At 44.5% G+C, this 16,743-nt stretch overlaps 1 protein-coding gene across 1 annotated transcript in view; it reads right to left on the bottom strand.

Moving 5' to 3' along the window:
* Positions 1–865: 865 nt before the first annotated feature.
* The window catches only part of ELOA (elongin A), an 18,560-nt gene continuing 2,682 nt past the window's right edge, over positions 866–16,743 (bottom strand). Inside the window, exons 2-11 of the mRNA XM_017886474.1 lie at positions 13,180–13,236; positions 12,283–12,389; positions 10,509–11,700; positions 10,022–10,133; positions 8,260–8,415; positions 8,055–8,152; positions 6,468–6,648; positions 6,109–6,220; positions 5,096–5,268; positions 866–3,403 (exon numbers count right to left, since the gene is read on the bottom strand). Coding sequence (XP_017741963.1) covers positions 3,342–3,403; positions 5,096–5,268; positions 6,109–6,220; positions 6,468–6,648; positions 8,055–8,152; positions 8,260–8,415; positions 10,022–10,133; positions 10,509–11,700; positions 12,283–12,389; positions 13,180–13,236 — 2,250 coding nt within the window. The 3' untranslated portion in view covers positions 866–3,341. The remainder of the gene's footprint in view (positions 3,404–5,095; positions 5,269–6,108; positions 6,221–6,467; positions 6,649–8,054; positions 8,153–8,259; positions 8,416–10,021; positions 10,134–10,508; positions 11,701–12,282; positions 12,390–13,179; positions 13,237–16,743) is intronic.

Genomic DNA, 16,743 nt, shown 5'->3' on the forward strand with positions numbered 1-16,743 from the left:
CCTCCCACGTAGCCGGGACTATAGGTGCACCATCACACCCGGCTAATTTTTAATCTTTTAAGAGACAGGGCCTCAATATGTTGCTCAGGGTGGTCTTGAACTCTTGGGCTCAAGCAATCCTCCTGCCCCCGCCCTTCAAAGTGTTGGGATTATAGGTATGAGCCACCATGCCTGGCCCCATTTCACCCCTTTGAACCAGTTTCTGATTTTAAGATGGGGTTACCAGGGTTCCAAGTATAACAAGGGACAGTGCCTGTTCCCTACAAATACTGAGTTCCCTCCCTTTGCTGACAGAATTCTTTCCCCCTGAAATTCCTCTTTCCTCGTCCTACTATGTTACCAACAGAAATTAGGCATCGTTTAAGGCCCAGCCCAAGGATGATGATTAAAATCTCTGCCTTAGGAGGTTGCGGTGAGCCGAGATCACCTCCTCCAGACATCGGCCTAGGCAACAAGAGCGAAACTCCATCTCAAAAGAAAAGTCTCTGGCCAGGCGCGGTGGCTCACACCTGTAATCCCAGCACTTTGGGAGGCCAAGGAGGGCGGATCACGAGGTCAGGAGATCGAGACCATCCTGGCTAACACGGTGAAACCCTGTCTCTACTAAAAATACAAAAAATTAGCCAGGCGTGATGGCGGGCGCCTATAGTCCGAGCCACTCGGGAGGCTGAGGCAGGAGAATGGCGTGAACCTGGGAGGCGGAGCTTGCAGTGAGCAGAGATCGCGCCACTGCACTCCAGCCTGGGAGACAGAGCCAGACACTGTCTTTAAAAGAAAAAAAAAAGTCTCTGCCTTAAACAGTCCAAGAATCAGGCATTTTCTAACTTCTTTTCACTGACACTGTAAGTAAGGAAGACACAGTATATGGAGTTTTTTGTTTTTTATTTAGACATGGAATTTTCCTTTTCATATAACTTATCTAATTAAAATATTCATCTCGGTAGTTACCACAAAAAAGTAACATAGAAAATTGTATTTACATTTTGGGACCAAAATACAAATGAAGAGCAGGATGACACCTTGCTCCTTTCCCTCCCGCTTCCCAGAAAGAAAAAGCCCCAAAGAAACTGCTCAGTACACCAAGGATCAAAGGAGTAATCTGTAATTTGGTGATTTGTGTGTAGTGTAGCACAGAAGAAAAACTGCACAAGTTTTCCCATAAATGAGACCAAAGGTTCAAATTCATCCTGTGTCAGGTTCAAATTCATCCTGTGTCTGCTCTGCAGTCATTTTAGTAAGCTGGGCAAGGAGGTCATTTAGAAATTGGGTTTTTCCTCTTGCCCCGACTCTTCGCACCAAGTCATATCCCTGATGTAGATACTCTTGGGGGAGGGGAAAAGATCTGGCTCTATGCAAACAGGGTTCATCAAAAATCTTTATGTGCCAAAATGGATACTGACATTGATATGAACAAATCTGCCTTTTCTTCCCTCCCTGCCTAAAAACTCCTAATGGAAATTAAATCATACACAACTGAATCTAAGATACGAAAAACTGGTTTCAATGACAAAGACTTGAACACAGTTAAGAGACAAATTCAAGGTGGTAGACACCTAGAAAAAGCTATTCTAGGCAGCAGACATCTGATACCTGACCCAAATGTTCATTTGGTTTCAGGTAAGAGGCTTCCTAATATTAGATTTGGGGGGCCAGGCTAGGGATAGGGGTGGAATGGTGTACAAGTGACCAAGAGAAGTAATGCTTTACCCAATTCAAAAATATAGCAAATTAAAACACAGTAACGTTTGTGTCCTGTCACAATAGGCACCCTGCACAGCAATTCACACTGAACAATGTCGAGTTTCTGCTGAACACACTTCCTACATTGCTCTGGAATTCAAAGTTGGCCTAACTGAGGTCTCCAGTTACAGAAAACACTGGCTCTGTATCTTGGGCTTTGAGAAAACTTGTCAGGCTGTCACATTTACCATCCCCTCAGTCTGCATGTCAGGTTCCTTAAGGACGCACATCTCAAATGTATGGCATCTACCTCCACCTGGGTCACAACCAAGTGGGTTTCTACTAGATCGATGTTCCTTGACAGCCAACAAGGGAGCTGACATTGCCCTCCTAAGTTCTGATCTTGCTCCTGTTCAACTAGAACTTGATGGATCCCATGTAGTTTGCCCCATCCTGACGCTGTGGCTCAGACACTCTCCCTAAGCTGGTCCTTCCCTCCAAATCCTGCCTTAAACAGAAGGTAGAAAACGCTTCAGCGGCAAAGTTCTCTTCCCAAGCCAACAGTTTTGTTCTTCCAATCACATGATCTTACCTTTTAAATAAAAGGCAAAACAAACCAATTTCCAACATAGCATTACAGCTTTAAAAACCATTCCCTTCTCATAGTGATTCACAGAGAACAAGAGATTAAAGTGCTGGCTTTTAAATGTCTAAAGTTGCATTCAGGGCTACAAAAAGCCCTGCCATGTGTTTGTTTTTCCTTCATGCTGTTGAGGAGAAGGAAAGATAGGGAAGGGGACTGGGGGGAAACCCAAAAATTTTCAATCAGATACTGGAAATTGTAAAAGTGGGAAGTGGAGAGTTCTGTGCAAATCAGTCTCCCAAGGTTCTGTGTCCTCTAGTGAGCCTCAAAGAAAAAAACCAAAAAGGTAGGGACTCACAAAAAGGATGAGGGAAAGGCTCCAGACCTACAGAGCACCTCCCTCAATAAATACTAGTGAGTAAGAAAGAGATGCTCCTGCACAGGAATGCGCAGCGACACTGGGGAGGGCCTAAGGTGGAGTCCACCGTGCCCTGTCGCCCCACTGAGGCTCCCTTGGGGATGGGCGGTCTGGTGCTCACTCCTCGCCCTATGTGCAGCAGGTACTGTGCAGGCTCTGGAGATGCCCAGTCCTCTGTCTGGACCAGAGTCCACTCAGGAGAGCTGAGCTGGGGCAGAAGAATGGCTTTCACTAGGCTTTCATCTGATTTTAATAAGGACCTGGAAGATAAAAGGCTAAATGTGTGGTAGAGGACAAAAAACAAAAACAAAACAAACCTAGGGGTAATATAAATACAATCTGGGGGCAATATTTATTAATTAAAACTATGTCTTATAGTTTACAAAGATGCTAATGAACAACAAAAGTATAATTGACCTTTAAAATCCTCAGTGAGACAGAGGCTTCACATCTTCTTCAGAATTCTGAAGTGTGCTCCAGGCAGGGAGGCGGGGCTGTGGCACGCAGGTTCCCAGGGGCAGCACCTGCAGACTGCAGGACTCGGAGACCAAAAGGATCCACAAAGAAAGACTCCAGTTCCCTGTAGAATTCCATTCCCCAACCCCCACTTTCCTTGTATTCTTGCCTCCCCAGATTCCATTTCCAAGGCAAGTCCTCAGTTTATCGTCGGGAGAATCTGTTCTTGAAAGCTTTAATTGTCTTGGCCATCATTGGGGCAATTTCTGTGAAAAGAGAAACAAGGCAGCTGTCTCAGATCTATGGCGGCTTAGACACACCCCCAGTGGTTTACAGTCAAAGCCAGCTCTGCTACTCTTGGCTGTGCACCACCAGGCAGAGATACAAGTAGTAACTATCTCCTCTGTTTACAATGCAATAAAAGCAGCAGCACAGAGCGGACACTTTCAGAGGACCTGCCAGGGGCATAATAACCACTCTCTAACTATCTGCACCAAGGCTCAGAGAGCCTGGCCAACTTCCCCATGGTTGTACAGTAAGGTACAGAATTACAATTCAATCTTTGTCAGACTTTCTTGTTATTTTTTTAAAGAAAGGGTCTCACTCTGTCACCCTGGCTAGGGTGCAGTGGCACAATCAGCACACTGTAGCCTCTACCTCCTAGGCTCCAGAGTAGCTGGGACTACAGGAGTATGCCAGCATGCCTGGCTAATTTTTTTTATTTTCTGTAAAGTCAGGGTCTCACTATGTTGCTCAGGCTGGTCTCAATCTCCTGGGCTCAAGCATCCTCCTACCCCAGCCTCCCAAAATGCTGGGATGACAGGTGTGTGTGAACCACTGCGCCCTGGCCTTTGCCAGACTCTAAAGGCCATACTCGGACATAACTTTGCCTCACAAATAGCCAAACCAGTAAACAGCCCGTCTACCCCTAATCTGTCCAGTGTAGAAACAGGTTTAAGGTGGCTCTGCAAGTACTACCTAAGGAGGGCCAGCCTGCCTCCTGAATGGTTAATCTGAGCATAGCTGCTGCTCAAGCCAGGACTCCTGCCCTCCCATACGCTCTGCAATTAATACAGAATAAGACTTAAGTTAGGACATCCCCTTAGGATACTGGGGATAGTCTATGGTAATAAAGTTAACAAAATACAAAATAGACGCAACTAGATATAAAGAATAAATATTTGGAAGACCCAACTGGGCATGGTGGCTCACGCCTGTAATCCCAGTACTTTGGGAGGCTGAGGCAGGCGGATCACGAGGTCAAGAGATTGAGACCATCCTGGCTAACACGGTGAAACCCTGTCTCCACTAAAAAATAGAAAAAATTAGGCAGGTGTGGTGGTGGGCACCTATAGTCCCAGCTACTCAGGAGGCTGAGGCAGAAAAATGGTGTGAACCCAGAAGGCGGAGCTTGCAGTGAGCTGAGATCGTGCCACTGCACTCTAGCCTGGGTGACAGAGCAAGACTCCGTCTCAAAAAAAAAAAAAAAAAAGAGACAGCGTCTGTCACCCAGGCCAGAGTGCAGTGGTATGATTTAGGCTGACTGAAGCCTCGACCTCCCAGGCTCAAGTGATCCTCTTACCTCAGTCTCCTGAGTAGTTGGGACTACAGACATGTACCACTATGCCCAATTTTTAAATTTTGTAGAGAGAGGGTCTCGTTATGTTGCCCAGGCTGGTCTTGAACTCCTGGGTTCAAGGGATCCTCCTGCCTCAGCCTGCCAGAGTGCTGGGATTACAGGCATGAGCCACTGCACCTGGACTCAACTATAATTATTTAAGAGATACAGTGCACTATGGACAAAGCAGAGGGAAGGAGGGACTGACATTCAGACCAGCTATGTGCAAGGCATCACGCACATGCAACATGCAGTCCACAAAATGTAATGCAGTGAATAATGACATTGAGAGTTAAAAACTAGTTCTGAAATATTTGAGCAGGAACTCCAAGTTACTTACTCTTCACAGTGGGTTTCCTAGGATCATAGGAAACAGTGCTGCTGACCACTGGTGCCAAGTGGGCACTGCTGGTGCTTGGGCCATCATAGGCCGGCTCCTCGGGGCTGGGGTTAAAGCTGTTGCTACTGGCGGAAGCATGGCTGCTTGCCGTGGGGTACGGGGCTGGCTTAATCCTGCAACACAGGACAACACTGGTTAGTCATGAGCACAAGAATTCTGCCCTGAGCATGAAGAGCCTGAAGCCGGCCTGTGTGAGGATGACTCACCCCGTTTGTGGCTTTGACCAGTGGACCTAGCACCCTGGATTCTGGTGGTGGCTCAGAGATGTCTGCATTATCCTTTCAGAATAAATGATAATCTCAACTAACTTTTCACTGTTTTGGTATAAATCTATATTTTGAAAATGCTAATGTGGCTTAGACAAAATAACAGTCATTGCAGAAATGTGTTTTTTGTTTAGATGAGAAAAGGGGGAGCATAAGGGAATGTTTCCCATAAGCCAGGCTTTGCTCTCCATTTAATCTTGACTACCCTAGGGCAGGAGAAATTATCACCTTGCACTGCAGTCCAAGAAGCAGAGGCTGAGGGAGGTGAGGGAAGTGCTGAGCTGATGAGGTCTGCCTCCAGAGTCCACCGTCTGCACTGCCTGGCTTTCACCAAAAGCAATTTGCTTCCTGCCGCTATGGCTACCTCTTAAGGGTTGATAGCACACAAAAGCCAGGTAAGAACACAGATCTTTGGGAGGCCGAGACGGGCGGATCACGAGGTCAGGAGATCGAGACCATCCTGGCTGACATGGTGAAACCCCGTCTCTACTAAAAAGAATACAAAAAACTAGCCGGGCGAGGTGGCGGGCACCTGTAGTCCCAGCTACTCGGGAGGCTGAGGCAGGAGAATGGCATGAACCCAGGAGGCGGAGCTTGCAGTGAGCCGAGAAAGCGCCACTGCAGTCCAGCCTGGGCGACAGAGCGAGACTCAGTCTCAAAAAAAAAAAAAAAGAACACAGATCTTACTTGATTTTCTCAGGGACAGCTGCTCCTCCCGTTCCAAACTTTTCCTGCCTCCTCCGGACGTCACGAGGTGGCTTGGCCACAGAGTTGACAAAGGCCATCTTTGCTTGTCGGCCTGTGGAATTATGGAGATGAACATCTGCCTTCTTGAGCAGAGATGCTACTGTTATTTAAATAATCCACGGGCTTTTCCACTGCCCTGAAACCCCACTATAGGGTAGCATGGGCTGTGGCAGAAGAAATACTCACCCTGCTACCTGATATAGGGGCGAGCAGTCCCACACCAGCCAAGCCCACCAAGACCCCGCTATTGACCAGAACACTCATCCTGCCAGTTCTACCCCAGCTCTCCCGTCTGTTACCTTTGGGCTTATTGGCATGTGCGAATTGGATATTCTTTGTTAGTACTCGTAGCCGCTGCTCTCGGGCATCCTGAAGCCGCAGGTACATCTCTCGCCACGACTCATACTCTTCGGGTCTTTCTTCCTTAAAGTCTCGGTGACAGTGAACTTTCCATAATTGATCTGTTTCTTCAATTAATACCTGAAACCAGAACCAGGACATCATTTATGTACAAGCACTTTTATGTACAAGCACTATCTTTTTTTTTTGAGACAGAGCCTTGCTCTGTCATGTAGACTGGAGTGCAGTGGTGCAATTTCGGCTCACTGCAACCCTTGCCTCCTGGGTTCAAGCGATTCTTGTGCCTCAGCCTCCCAAGTAGCCAGGACTACAGGTGCTTACCACCATGCCCAGCTAATTTTTTATATTTTTAGTAGAGACGGGGTATCGCCATGTCGGCCAGGCTGGCCTCAAACTCCTGACCTCAAGTGATCCGCCCACCTTAGCTTCCCAAAGTGCTGGGATTACAGGCGTGTGTCACCACGCCCAGCCCCATATCTTTTTCTGATTAATTACCTAGGAGTGACCAGTTTCCTAATAATTTTTTGGTCTTTATCGTAGTAGTATGTTAAATACCACAATTCTAGGAAAAAATAACTCACTAAATTTTAAAAATACTAAGTGTGAGGCACTATGCTAGTTGCTTTTGGTGGCTGTGACAGGATATCACAAAAATTAGTGTTTAAGATCAGTCTTTTCCTTTAGAAAATCAGCAAAGGGTAGAACTGTGATCAAGTCCAATCAGGTACTTCTCAACACTATGCTGAACTGTGATGGCAGGGGGCAACCTAAGAAGGATGTTAAGTTATTGGCTAGACGCAGTGGCTCATGCCTGTAATCCCAGCACTTCGGGAGGCCAAGATGGGACATCACTTGAGGCCAGGAGTCTGAGAGTCCATCTCTCTGAAAAATAAAAGTATTAGCCAGGAGTGGTGGTATGTGCCTGTAGTCCCAGCTACTTGGGAGGGTCACTTAAGCCCAGGAGTTCAAGGATGCAGTGAGCCATGATTAGGCTACTATACTGCAGAGTCTAAGCAACAGAGGTAGAGCCTGTCCCAAAAAAAAAAAAAAAAAAAAAAAAAAAAAAAAAGATGTTAGGTCATAGAACTCTCAGAATTAAAGAGAGATAGCTGATGCAATCAAATGTGTATACCCATATCCTAAGGAGGATTTCTGGATAGATCGTGATGTCTCTTAAGAGACATCCAGTCAATCACCAGATGTCAGTGTCAACACAAAGTGCTTTACTCACCCTGGGTCCCAGCTGCTCTGCTGCCAGAATTCTCCCTTGACCTTCATGACTAGGCAAGCTCAAGGGAGGTGTTAAAAGTGTTTTTCTTCTCCCTTTGAATCCCACCTTGATCCTAGCCAAAGAGGCCCACTTAAGGTGCCAGGAGCAAGTGCTAATAACATGCTTGTTTAAAGGCCCACAACAATGCTCTGACCACTGATCTGCCCTTCAGCCACAGCGGAGTCACAGGGACAAAGCTATTTCTGGAGGTACAAGCCAGAAAACTGCCCTCTTCCCACCCAAACAGAATACTCACATGATTGTATTCCTCTATGCGATATAGCTGATCAGGTGTACACCTCTCCAAAACGGGTTCAAGAACAGAGTATGGGACTCCTCCCACTTCAAAGATTGCTGCAGAGAAATCAAAGGTAAAAGCACTGAGTAGTAGCCAAGCCACCCAGTGATAAGGTCCAAGTGCTACAATGTGCATGAGGGCTAGAGAGAAGCATGTGACTTACAATCGATGTTGTTTTTAAGTACTCGGATGCATTGCTGGTGCAAGGTCATCATTTTAGGGAGATAGGCACACTTGGAACCAGAATACACCTGCATCTTGGAATTCATTCTGCGCCCAGTAAATCCAGCTTCTTCTTCTTCCTGGGGTGAAGAGAATGCTATAGGGCAAGAAAAACACAAAAGGGAATTACAAAAGGCCCTAAGTGATCCAGTGAAAACTCTTCTTCTACCCCCCTCAGCCTCCCACTTCCCTTTCCCAATGGCAATCCACACTACAGATTCTTGTAGATCCTTCTAGAGAATTTAAAAATAAGCTCCTGTAATCCCAGCACTTTGGGAGGCCAAGGCAGACGAATCATCTGAGGTCAAGAGTTCGAGACCAGCCTGCCCAACATGCACCTGTAGTCCCAGCTACTCAGGAGGCTAAGGCAGAGGGATTGCTTGAACCTAGGAGGTAGAGGCTGCAGTGAGCCAAGATTGAGCTACTGTACTCCAGCCTGGGCAACAGAGCAAGACTCTCAACACACAGAAGAAAAAAAAAAGGCAAATGTCTCTTATTCCTTTTAAACCAATTAATCAATTAATAACATACTCACTACATACACTGCTTTTTTTCATTTGCCACATCTGAGAGATCATTCCATGTCAATGCATAGACTTTCCACATTTTTTTTTTTTTTACGATGGCATAGGATGCCACTGTGTAAATGAACCATGATTTATCTGTTAGTCTCCTGCTGACAGACCCTTATGTGGCTTCTACTTCTTTTTCTATGAAAATTAGACATTTTTTTCTTTCAGACAAAAATCCTATAACACATAGGATAAAGGACTGCTAATAACAGCAGCAGCAATTTGCTGAACAATTACTATGTGATAAACTCAGAGTGAAAAAGCATCACTTCTGAATTCACTAAACTGAGCCCTATGGGACAGATACCATCATAACTCCCATTTACACAATATATACAACTAAGGTCCATAGAAATTAAGGTATTTCTCAAGGTCATATAACTTACAGAAACCAGAGTTAGGATTCAAACCCACGCCATCAAACTTCAGAATCTATGCACTTAGGAAATGCATCAAAAATCTGATGTTATGGTGATACAAGTTTTTTTGTTTGTTTTCAAACAGTCTTGCTCTGTCACTCAAGCTAGAGTGCATAGCTCACTGCAGCCTTGAACTCCTGGACTCAAGTGTTCCTCCCAACTCAGTCTACCGAGTACCTGGGATGTGCCACCACGCCTGGCTATTTTTTTTTCTCTTGTAGAGACAGCATCTTGCTGTATTGACCAGGGTGGTTTAGGGTTTAGAACTCTTTTTTTTTTTTTTTTTTGAAATGGAGTTTCGCTCTTGTTACCCAGGCTTGAGTGCAATAGCACAATCTCAGCCCACTGTAACCGCCGCCTCCTAGGTTCAAGTGATTTGCCTGCCTCAGCTTCGGGAGTAGCTGGGATCACAGGCACGCGCTACCATGCCTGGATAATTTTTGTATTTTTAGTAGAGACAGGGTTTCACCATGTTGGCCGGGCTGGTCTCGAACTTCTTACCTAAGGGGACCCACCTGCCTCGGCCTCCCAAAGTGCTGGGATTACAGGAGTGAGCCACCACGCCCGGTCGGTTTAGAACTCTTGGCCACAAGCAATCCTCCTGCCTCAGCCTCCCAAAGTGCTGGAATTATAGGTTTGAGCCACTGCACCCTACCTTGAATGAATTTTTAAATCTTTTTCCCATTAAGAAAAAGAAGATATAGAAAATTACCTTTTCGCTTTGGCTGGAAGGAGGATATCAGCTCGAGGGAAGGCAGTGGACGGTAATTGGCCTGTATTGCGGGTAACGGGAGGTCTGGCAACACCGGCAACACATCGGGCACCTGTGGGGGACAGACCCATGGGTGAAGAGTCAGGGAGTATGAGCACAGCTCTCTTTCCTACACTCTATTCCCAGGAGCATTAACTAGACACCCTGCATAGGAAGATCCAGGCTGGAGGGGCCACAGTCATGCCTGACACCACCTCAGTCAGGAAATAAATACAGATGGGCCCATCACAAGAGAATAACGCAGAAAATTCTTATTTGGGGTACAATGTACCCTGACAACCAGTAAGGCCCAGAGGAAATTACCGCAAGCTGAAATTCAACAGGCTCCCTAAAAGCAAGCTAAGGAAAATAGTGGCAGGGCAATCCTCTGAGCTCTGCAGGGCCAGGTGCTCTGGGTGGGAAGCCGCCAAGGGGCTGAAGGGGTTACCTTTCTCAGCTTGGCTGAATCAGCTCCAGCCGGCTGCAGCTTCTCTGACTTGGTTTTGTTCACCTTGGGTAATTTCTGAACTGAGTCCAAGTTTTTACTAGTGCTTTTAGAGTCATTTTTTTTAAGTCCTTTATCTCCAAGTGCTGTGGCTGAAGTTTTCACAATCTTTTTCTTTTTCTTCCGGGGCTGGTCATAGCTGAGGTAGGATTCGAAAGACATGGTTGGCTGCTCGAATTCATCCTCCATATCTGTCTCCTCAACTTTAGGGAGGGAGCCCAGTGACTTTCTATCCGAATTAGTTTTGACTTTCCCTTCTGGAGTCTTTAGGTTGTTAGAACTCTTCTCTTTTACCTTGGGCAACAGGTCTCCTGCTCCTTTTCCTGTGTCGAAGCTGTCCAGACCTTGCTTGCTTTTGTCCAATTTGGCTTTCTCCGGGTCTCTGTGCTTTGGCTTTTTCAGGTGGTTGTCTGAAGCAGCCTCTGAGGGAGGCAAATACTTCTTCTTCAGGCTGCTGCCCTCTCTGTCCTTCTCTTTCTTTACACCACTAGAGGGCGGTTTCTCCCTTGCACTGTCCCCTGAGGGTGGCCTTCGGTTCTCCTCTTTGGAGAGGGCCTTGTGTGATTTCTCTCTGCTCACCACAGAGGCCTTCTCATCACTCTTGGCATCCACGGGGCGTCTGTCCCTGTGGGAAGATTTGTGCTCCTTGTTTTGACTCACAACCCCTTTCCCATGGGGTTCACCCAGGTGTCGTTCTTGGCTGGCCCCCAGTCTGTCCTGAAAGGCATTGCTGTGGCCTTTCCCAGGCTTCTGGTGTGAAATAATGGGCTCCTGGTCCTCCTCCAGGGATCTGTAGTGGTCGACGTACATCTGATGAGGACTGGTACAAGATGGAGGGGATTGAACGTGGCCGTAATCAGAAGACTCAGGGTCTGAAGAGTAAGTTGGTGACATTCTGTGACACCTCTTTCTCTCGTCTCTCCTCTCATGACCATGGGACACTTTGTGAGGTCTCTCAAGCTCTGAGAGTTTCCTATGTTTCTTCTGCCTGTGGTCAGGGCTATAGGATCGGCTCCCCGTGGCTTTCCAGGTTTCTTGGTAGTCCCCCTCCATCTCCTCCTCCTTCTGCAGGGCATCCCGAGGGCGCTTTCGGGAACTGCTCTTCTCAAAGTCCTGTTCATCAGGCTCAGCATTTCTAAAATAAAACAAAAAGTAGACAAAGGAGGTCTAAATCTTGCTTACTGAGGGACAAAGTCACAGAACCTGAACTCACCAAAGAAGTGAAGATGCAGAGTTAGAAACAACAAGGTCTTAAGAAGAAGGTAAGTGGGTTGTGCTTAAAGATACTCAAGTCTTAAAACCGGGAAAACCCAAATGAGAAATGGTGAGTTTAACTACAAGATGCAAAGATCAAATATCTCATATACATGAAAATGTGAAGATTTTTTAAAACATGGGGACATGTTTGTTATATAAAATGGGGGCTGCTCATTATTTATCTAGTTCACAACTAAAAAAAAATGCCATTTAAGGAGCGGTTAGAAAGAAACTTAAAATGTTCATAACGTTTGTCTTTGCATGATAGAAATAGGAAATTTTGATTTTGTTTTAATATTTTCTAATATTCTACAATGATCATAGATTATTTTATAATTGAGGCAAAACAGTTTTAGAAGGCAAAAGAGAAATAATAAAGAAAACCTTTTCTATCTGTAAATACTTCAGGTAACCCAATTTAACCATGAAATTGACCAAACCTAAAGAGAAATGTTCTTACCTTTCCACAGGAACCAGCTTCTTCCACTGGGCCACTAGGTCCCTGGCAAAGCTTCCAACATGCTCGTGCTTTCGCAAGCTATTTACTGTTTTCCCAACCCCAGTCTCCTAAAATTTGACAAAGTAATGGTTAGAGGGGTCTGGAACTAGGCTAACGTTTTCCTAAAGAAATAAGGCCTCCTGCTTTGAGAAACTCAACAAGCAATACTTCCTTCCTAAAACATAACCCTGCAAATCTTAACACTAAATTACTTTGTGCCTATGCCCCAAATCTCTAATGACACATAGTAGCAAAGCGTACCAAGTTCAGAGAAGGAAAAAACACTTGTAGAACTTTAATGGTAACAACAGTGATTAGGGCAGGTGTTAGGCACTAAGATAAGAGCTTTGCATACAGTTCTGAATCAGTCTTTACAATAACTCTGTGAGGCAGGAATCAGACCCATTTTACAATAGGAGCAGGCTAAAGTCACAGAACTCAGATTTGAATCTGGGACTAGTTGATGGCAAAGTCAATGTTCTTTTAATTCTAATTTTGAAATAAAGTCAGGTAACAATATTCACCATTTTAACTAAAGTACATAATTCAGTGGTTTCCAGAACATTCACAATATTGTATAACCATTATAACCATCTGATTCCAGAACATTTACATTACCCTAAAAAGAAATCCTGTTCCTCCCAATTCTTCTAGCCCCTGGCAACCACTAATCTGCTTTCTGTCTATGGATTTGCCTGTTCTGGACATTTCATATAAATGGAATCAGACAATATGTTGCCTTTTGTGTCTGGTTTCTTTCACTTCCAAAGCCCATACTTGTAACCTTACTCTACACACTCTCCAGTGAGAAGGGAATGGGATATCATTATATAATACTTAAAGTCACACAGTTCTTACCGCAAGAATGTCTACTGTAATAGGCAGGGTGGAGAGTTTCTTCAAATATTTCAATAGCTGCAAAGAAGAAAATATTAATTTCAACAGTCATATTCACTTTAAGAATATCTGATTATTAAGTGCTTAGTGCTAACCATTTACAGTAATGAGTATAAGTATTATCCCTATTTATAGTAATAAGTAATATCCCTATTTTACAAGTGTGAAAATAGGCTCATCAAAGTTATGTTTCTTGTCCCAAGATGCAAGTGGGGCAAGATTCACTTAGGTCTGTGGCTTCAGATTCCCTGCTTTCAACCACTGTGCTACACCAAGGGGAAATAAGATGTAGAGAAGAGAATCAAAACTTACCAACTCTGATAAAAGCCATCAACAACTATCATTTTTGCCCTAGTTTTGATAAAATTTATAAGAAAGGTACCAGTTTTAGAAGAATTACCCACGGACCTGGCACGGAGGAGGTAAAAGGAAGAAAAGGCCTCTACAGGAAAAGACCATCGTGTTTCTAGAAGGACCACAGTGTTTAACAGAATTGTTTTCTTCTATATAAGTCTAAAGCCAAGAACCATTTTGAATTGCCAGAATCACAGCTTTGATGTTAACGGTGGACACAAAATGCCTGGGTAGATTAGAAAAGTGATCTGGGTTTGACCACATTTCCTTCCTATAGTCCCTAAAACTAGGTCAAAATCAGTATAGCAGATCTGTTAAGATGGAGTTCGGGAGTCAGAGACAGGCTTCACAGTCTGGCTTTGTCACTCCTTGATGGGAGATCTTGAATAAGTCAAAAACATCCCCAAACTTCAGTTACTTCATCTGTAAAACAGGAACTTGGTTCTGTCTCTACTTCACAAACTATGAGGATTCATTGAGACAAACCATCTGCAGTCCTTAGTCATAGTGTCTAGAACAATATGAAAGCTCACTAAATACTTATCATTTCATTCATCGACTGACAGCTTTCAACGTTCTGCCCTTGATCTTCAACCAGATATTCCTCAGCCAATTCCTACTTGCTCTATCTCTAACAAAAGTCATGACTGGCCACACCTTTCTCTAGGAAATGTCTATGTGTATCTAAACATACTCACCATACAAGGAGTGCTTCAAAGTACAAGTAGTTTAAAATAGATAACTGTGGTTACCTTTACATTTAAATACTATATAACAAGATCTGCTCTTTTACCATGTAACACCAGGCTGTAATTGGTATGCCATATTGCTATTAGGTGGAGTAACAAGTCTGTTTTTCTGGTCATTCTGCTTCAATCATTACACCAGACAGAGCAATTGGATACCATGTGATAATCTTGTTTGAGATCAAGTAAGAGGCCAAGTGGCATATCTAGGGAGTTTCACCTTCATAGTTGAGTGAAAATTATCCTCCACTTCAAATCCTATCACCACCAACATCAACTCAGGAAAAATTGTGTTTCTTGCCACCCAAACTATGGGTGCAAAGACTAATAATGCCAATTCCTTCACTTAAAGGAAAATTTTAAATCACTGAAAAGGTCAAAAACAAGTGGTTCTCTCATAATGCCACTGTTGGAAGGAGTAGGTTGGGAACATTCACATACCATCTACTGTGTGTCAGCTACTACACTAAGTTCTCACATGTATTACTGCATTTCATCCCCACTAACCAACTCTATAAAGTGGATGTTATTCTCCCCATTTTACAGATATTGCAACTGAGCCCAATCAGGTTAGGTAACTTGCTTAACAAGATGGAAAGTCAAATGTGTCTACTACAGTAAATAAAGCCAGGAGAAGCATCCAACATCAGAACACTGTCCTTAGGAAAAGAAAATAGAGCGGCAGCTCATATACTTCTTAGCATACTTGCAAGAAAGCAGAAAAACTCCTCCTGTGATGTCATTAGACAGTTCAGAACCCACATAGTAAAGGAGGTCACCAAGGGGACAAAGGTGTCTCAGGACCTCTACAAAGCCAACATATAAGGATGAGGCTGGAATCACTGTGGGTGTGTTTACCTCAAAGCCTAGCACTAACTGGAAGAACAAATGCTGTCTTTCTGCTTTACTTTGGGTTGGCAGGGGTGATTTAAAAGCAGATAAAACTAAAACCCTCAAGATTTTCAGACTCATTTAGTCTAACACAAGAGAAAAAAGGACTTCACAACCCCTCTATTTTCAGTAAATTTCAAGAAAGAACAAAGCAATAACAAGACAAAGGCACATTGGGCATCCTCAGGTGGATTGAAACTTGCTGTTACCAAACAAGGTACCAACTGTAGAGCTTGTAAGAACTGGTAACAGGCAATTGAGAAATATCAAACATTTGCGGGGTGCATGTTTAGGCATCTCAGTTGTCCCCTGCACAATCCTTCAACCCAAAAAAGCAAAAAATATTTTTAATGTCACCTGCCATCAAAATGTTCTTGGTAGTTTTCACAGTCAGAATATAAGACAGGATAAGTTAACTATTTTTTTTGGGGGGGGGGGGGTTGGAGTTTTGCTTTTGTTGCCCAGGCTGGAGTGTAATGGTGCCATCTCGGCTCACAGCAACCTCCGCCTCCTGGGTTCAAGCGATTCTCCTGCCTTAGCCTCCCAAGTACCTGGGATTACAGGCACCCACCACCATGACCAACTAATTTTTGTATTTTTAGTAGAGACGGGGTTTCATCATGTTGGCCAGGCTGGTCTCGAACTCTTGACCTCACATGATCCACCCGCCTTGGCCTCTCAAAGTGCTGTGATTACAAATGTGAGCCATGGCGCCCGGCCAACTCTGTGTGTGCAGGTTTTTTTATTTTTCTTTTCTTTTCTTTTTTTGAGACAGTTTCGCTCTTGTTGCGCATGCTGGAGTGCAATGGCGCGATCTCAGCTCACTGCAACCTCTGCCTCCCGGGTTTGAGCGATTCTCCTGCCTCAGTCTCCCGAGTAGCTGGGATTACAGGTGCCTGCCACCACACCCGGCTAATTTTCGTACTTTTAGTAGAGACGGGATTTCACCATGTTGGCCAGGCTGGTCTCACACTCCTGATCTCAGGTGATCCACCCACCTCGGCCTCCCAAAGTGCTGGGATTACAGGTGTGAGCCACTGTACTCGGCCTAAGGACAGGTAACTTTTATCAGCCATGAACTATGAAACATAAAAACAGAAACCAAGTGGCCCTAGCCTGCTGATACCTTCTCCCTCAAGTGAGCCAAGATGATAGAGGAAAAAGTGAAAACAGAGTTACGGCAATGTCTAATACCAGAAAATCCATGAACATACGTGTGGAATCAAACCCTTGGCTAATAATGGTTTGAAAACAAGATCTGGTTGCAAATTCAACAGTGCTATATAATCATCGTGCAATTTCACATACAACCTGTAGGAGCTTGTTAGGTTATCAGAATGTTGAAAGCAACAAGGCCAACATGCCAGCTTGCAATTTTCCCTCTTCAGTTAACTCATTTCTCAAAGTCAACTATTATGCCCTTTGCAAAAATGATCTCCCAACATTTTCTCATCTTCATAATGATCACTTCACAATGCAAAGCTAGAAGTTCAGGGTGATTTTTTATCTAGAAAAAGCCCAAATCCTCAAAAAA

This window comes from Rhinopithecus bieti, unplaced genomic scaffold (assembly GCF_001698545.2).
Source record: "Rhinopithecus bieti isolate Rb0 unplaced genomic scaffold, ASM169854v2 scaffold_14826, whole genome shotgun sequence".
Lineage (NCBI taxonomy): Eukaryota > Metazoa > Chordata > Mammalia > Primates > Cercopithecidae > Rhinopithecus > Rhinopithecus bieti.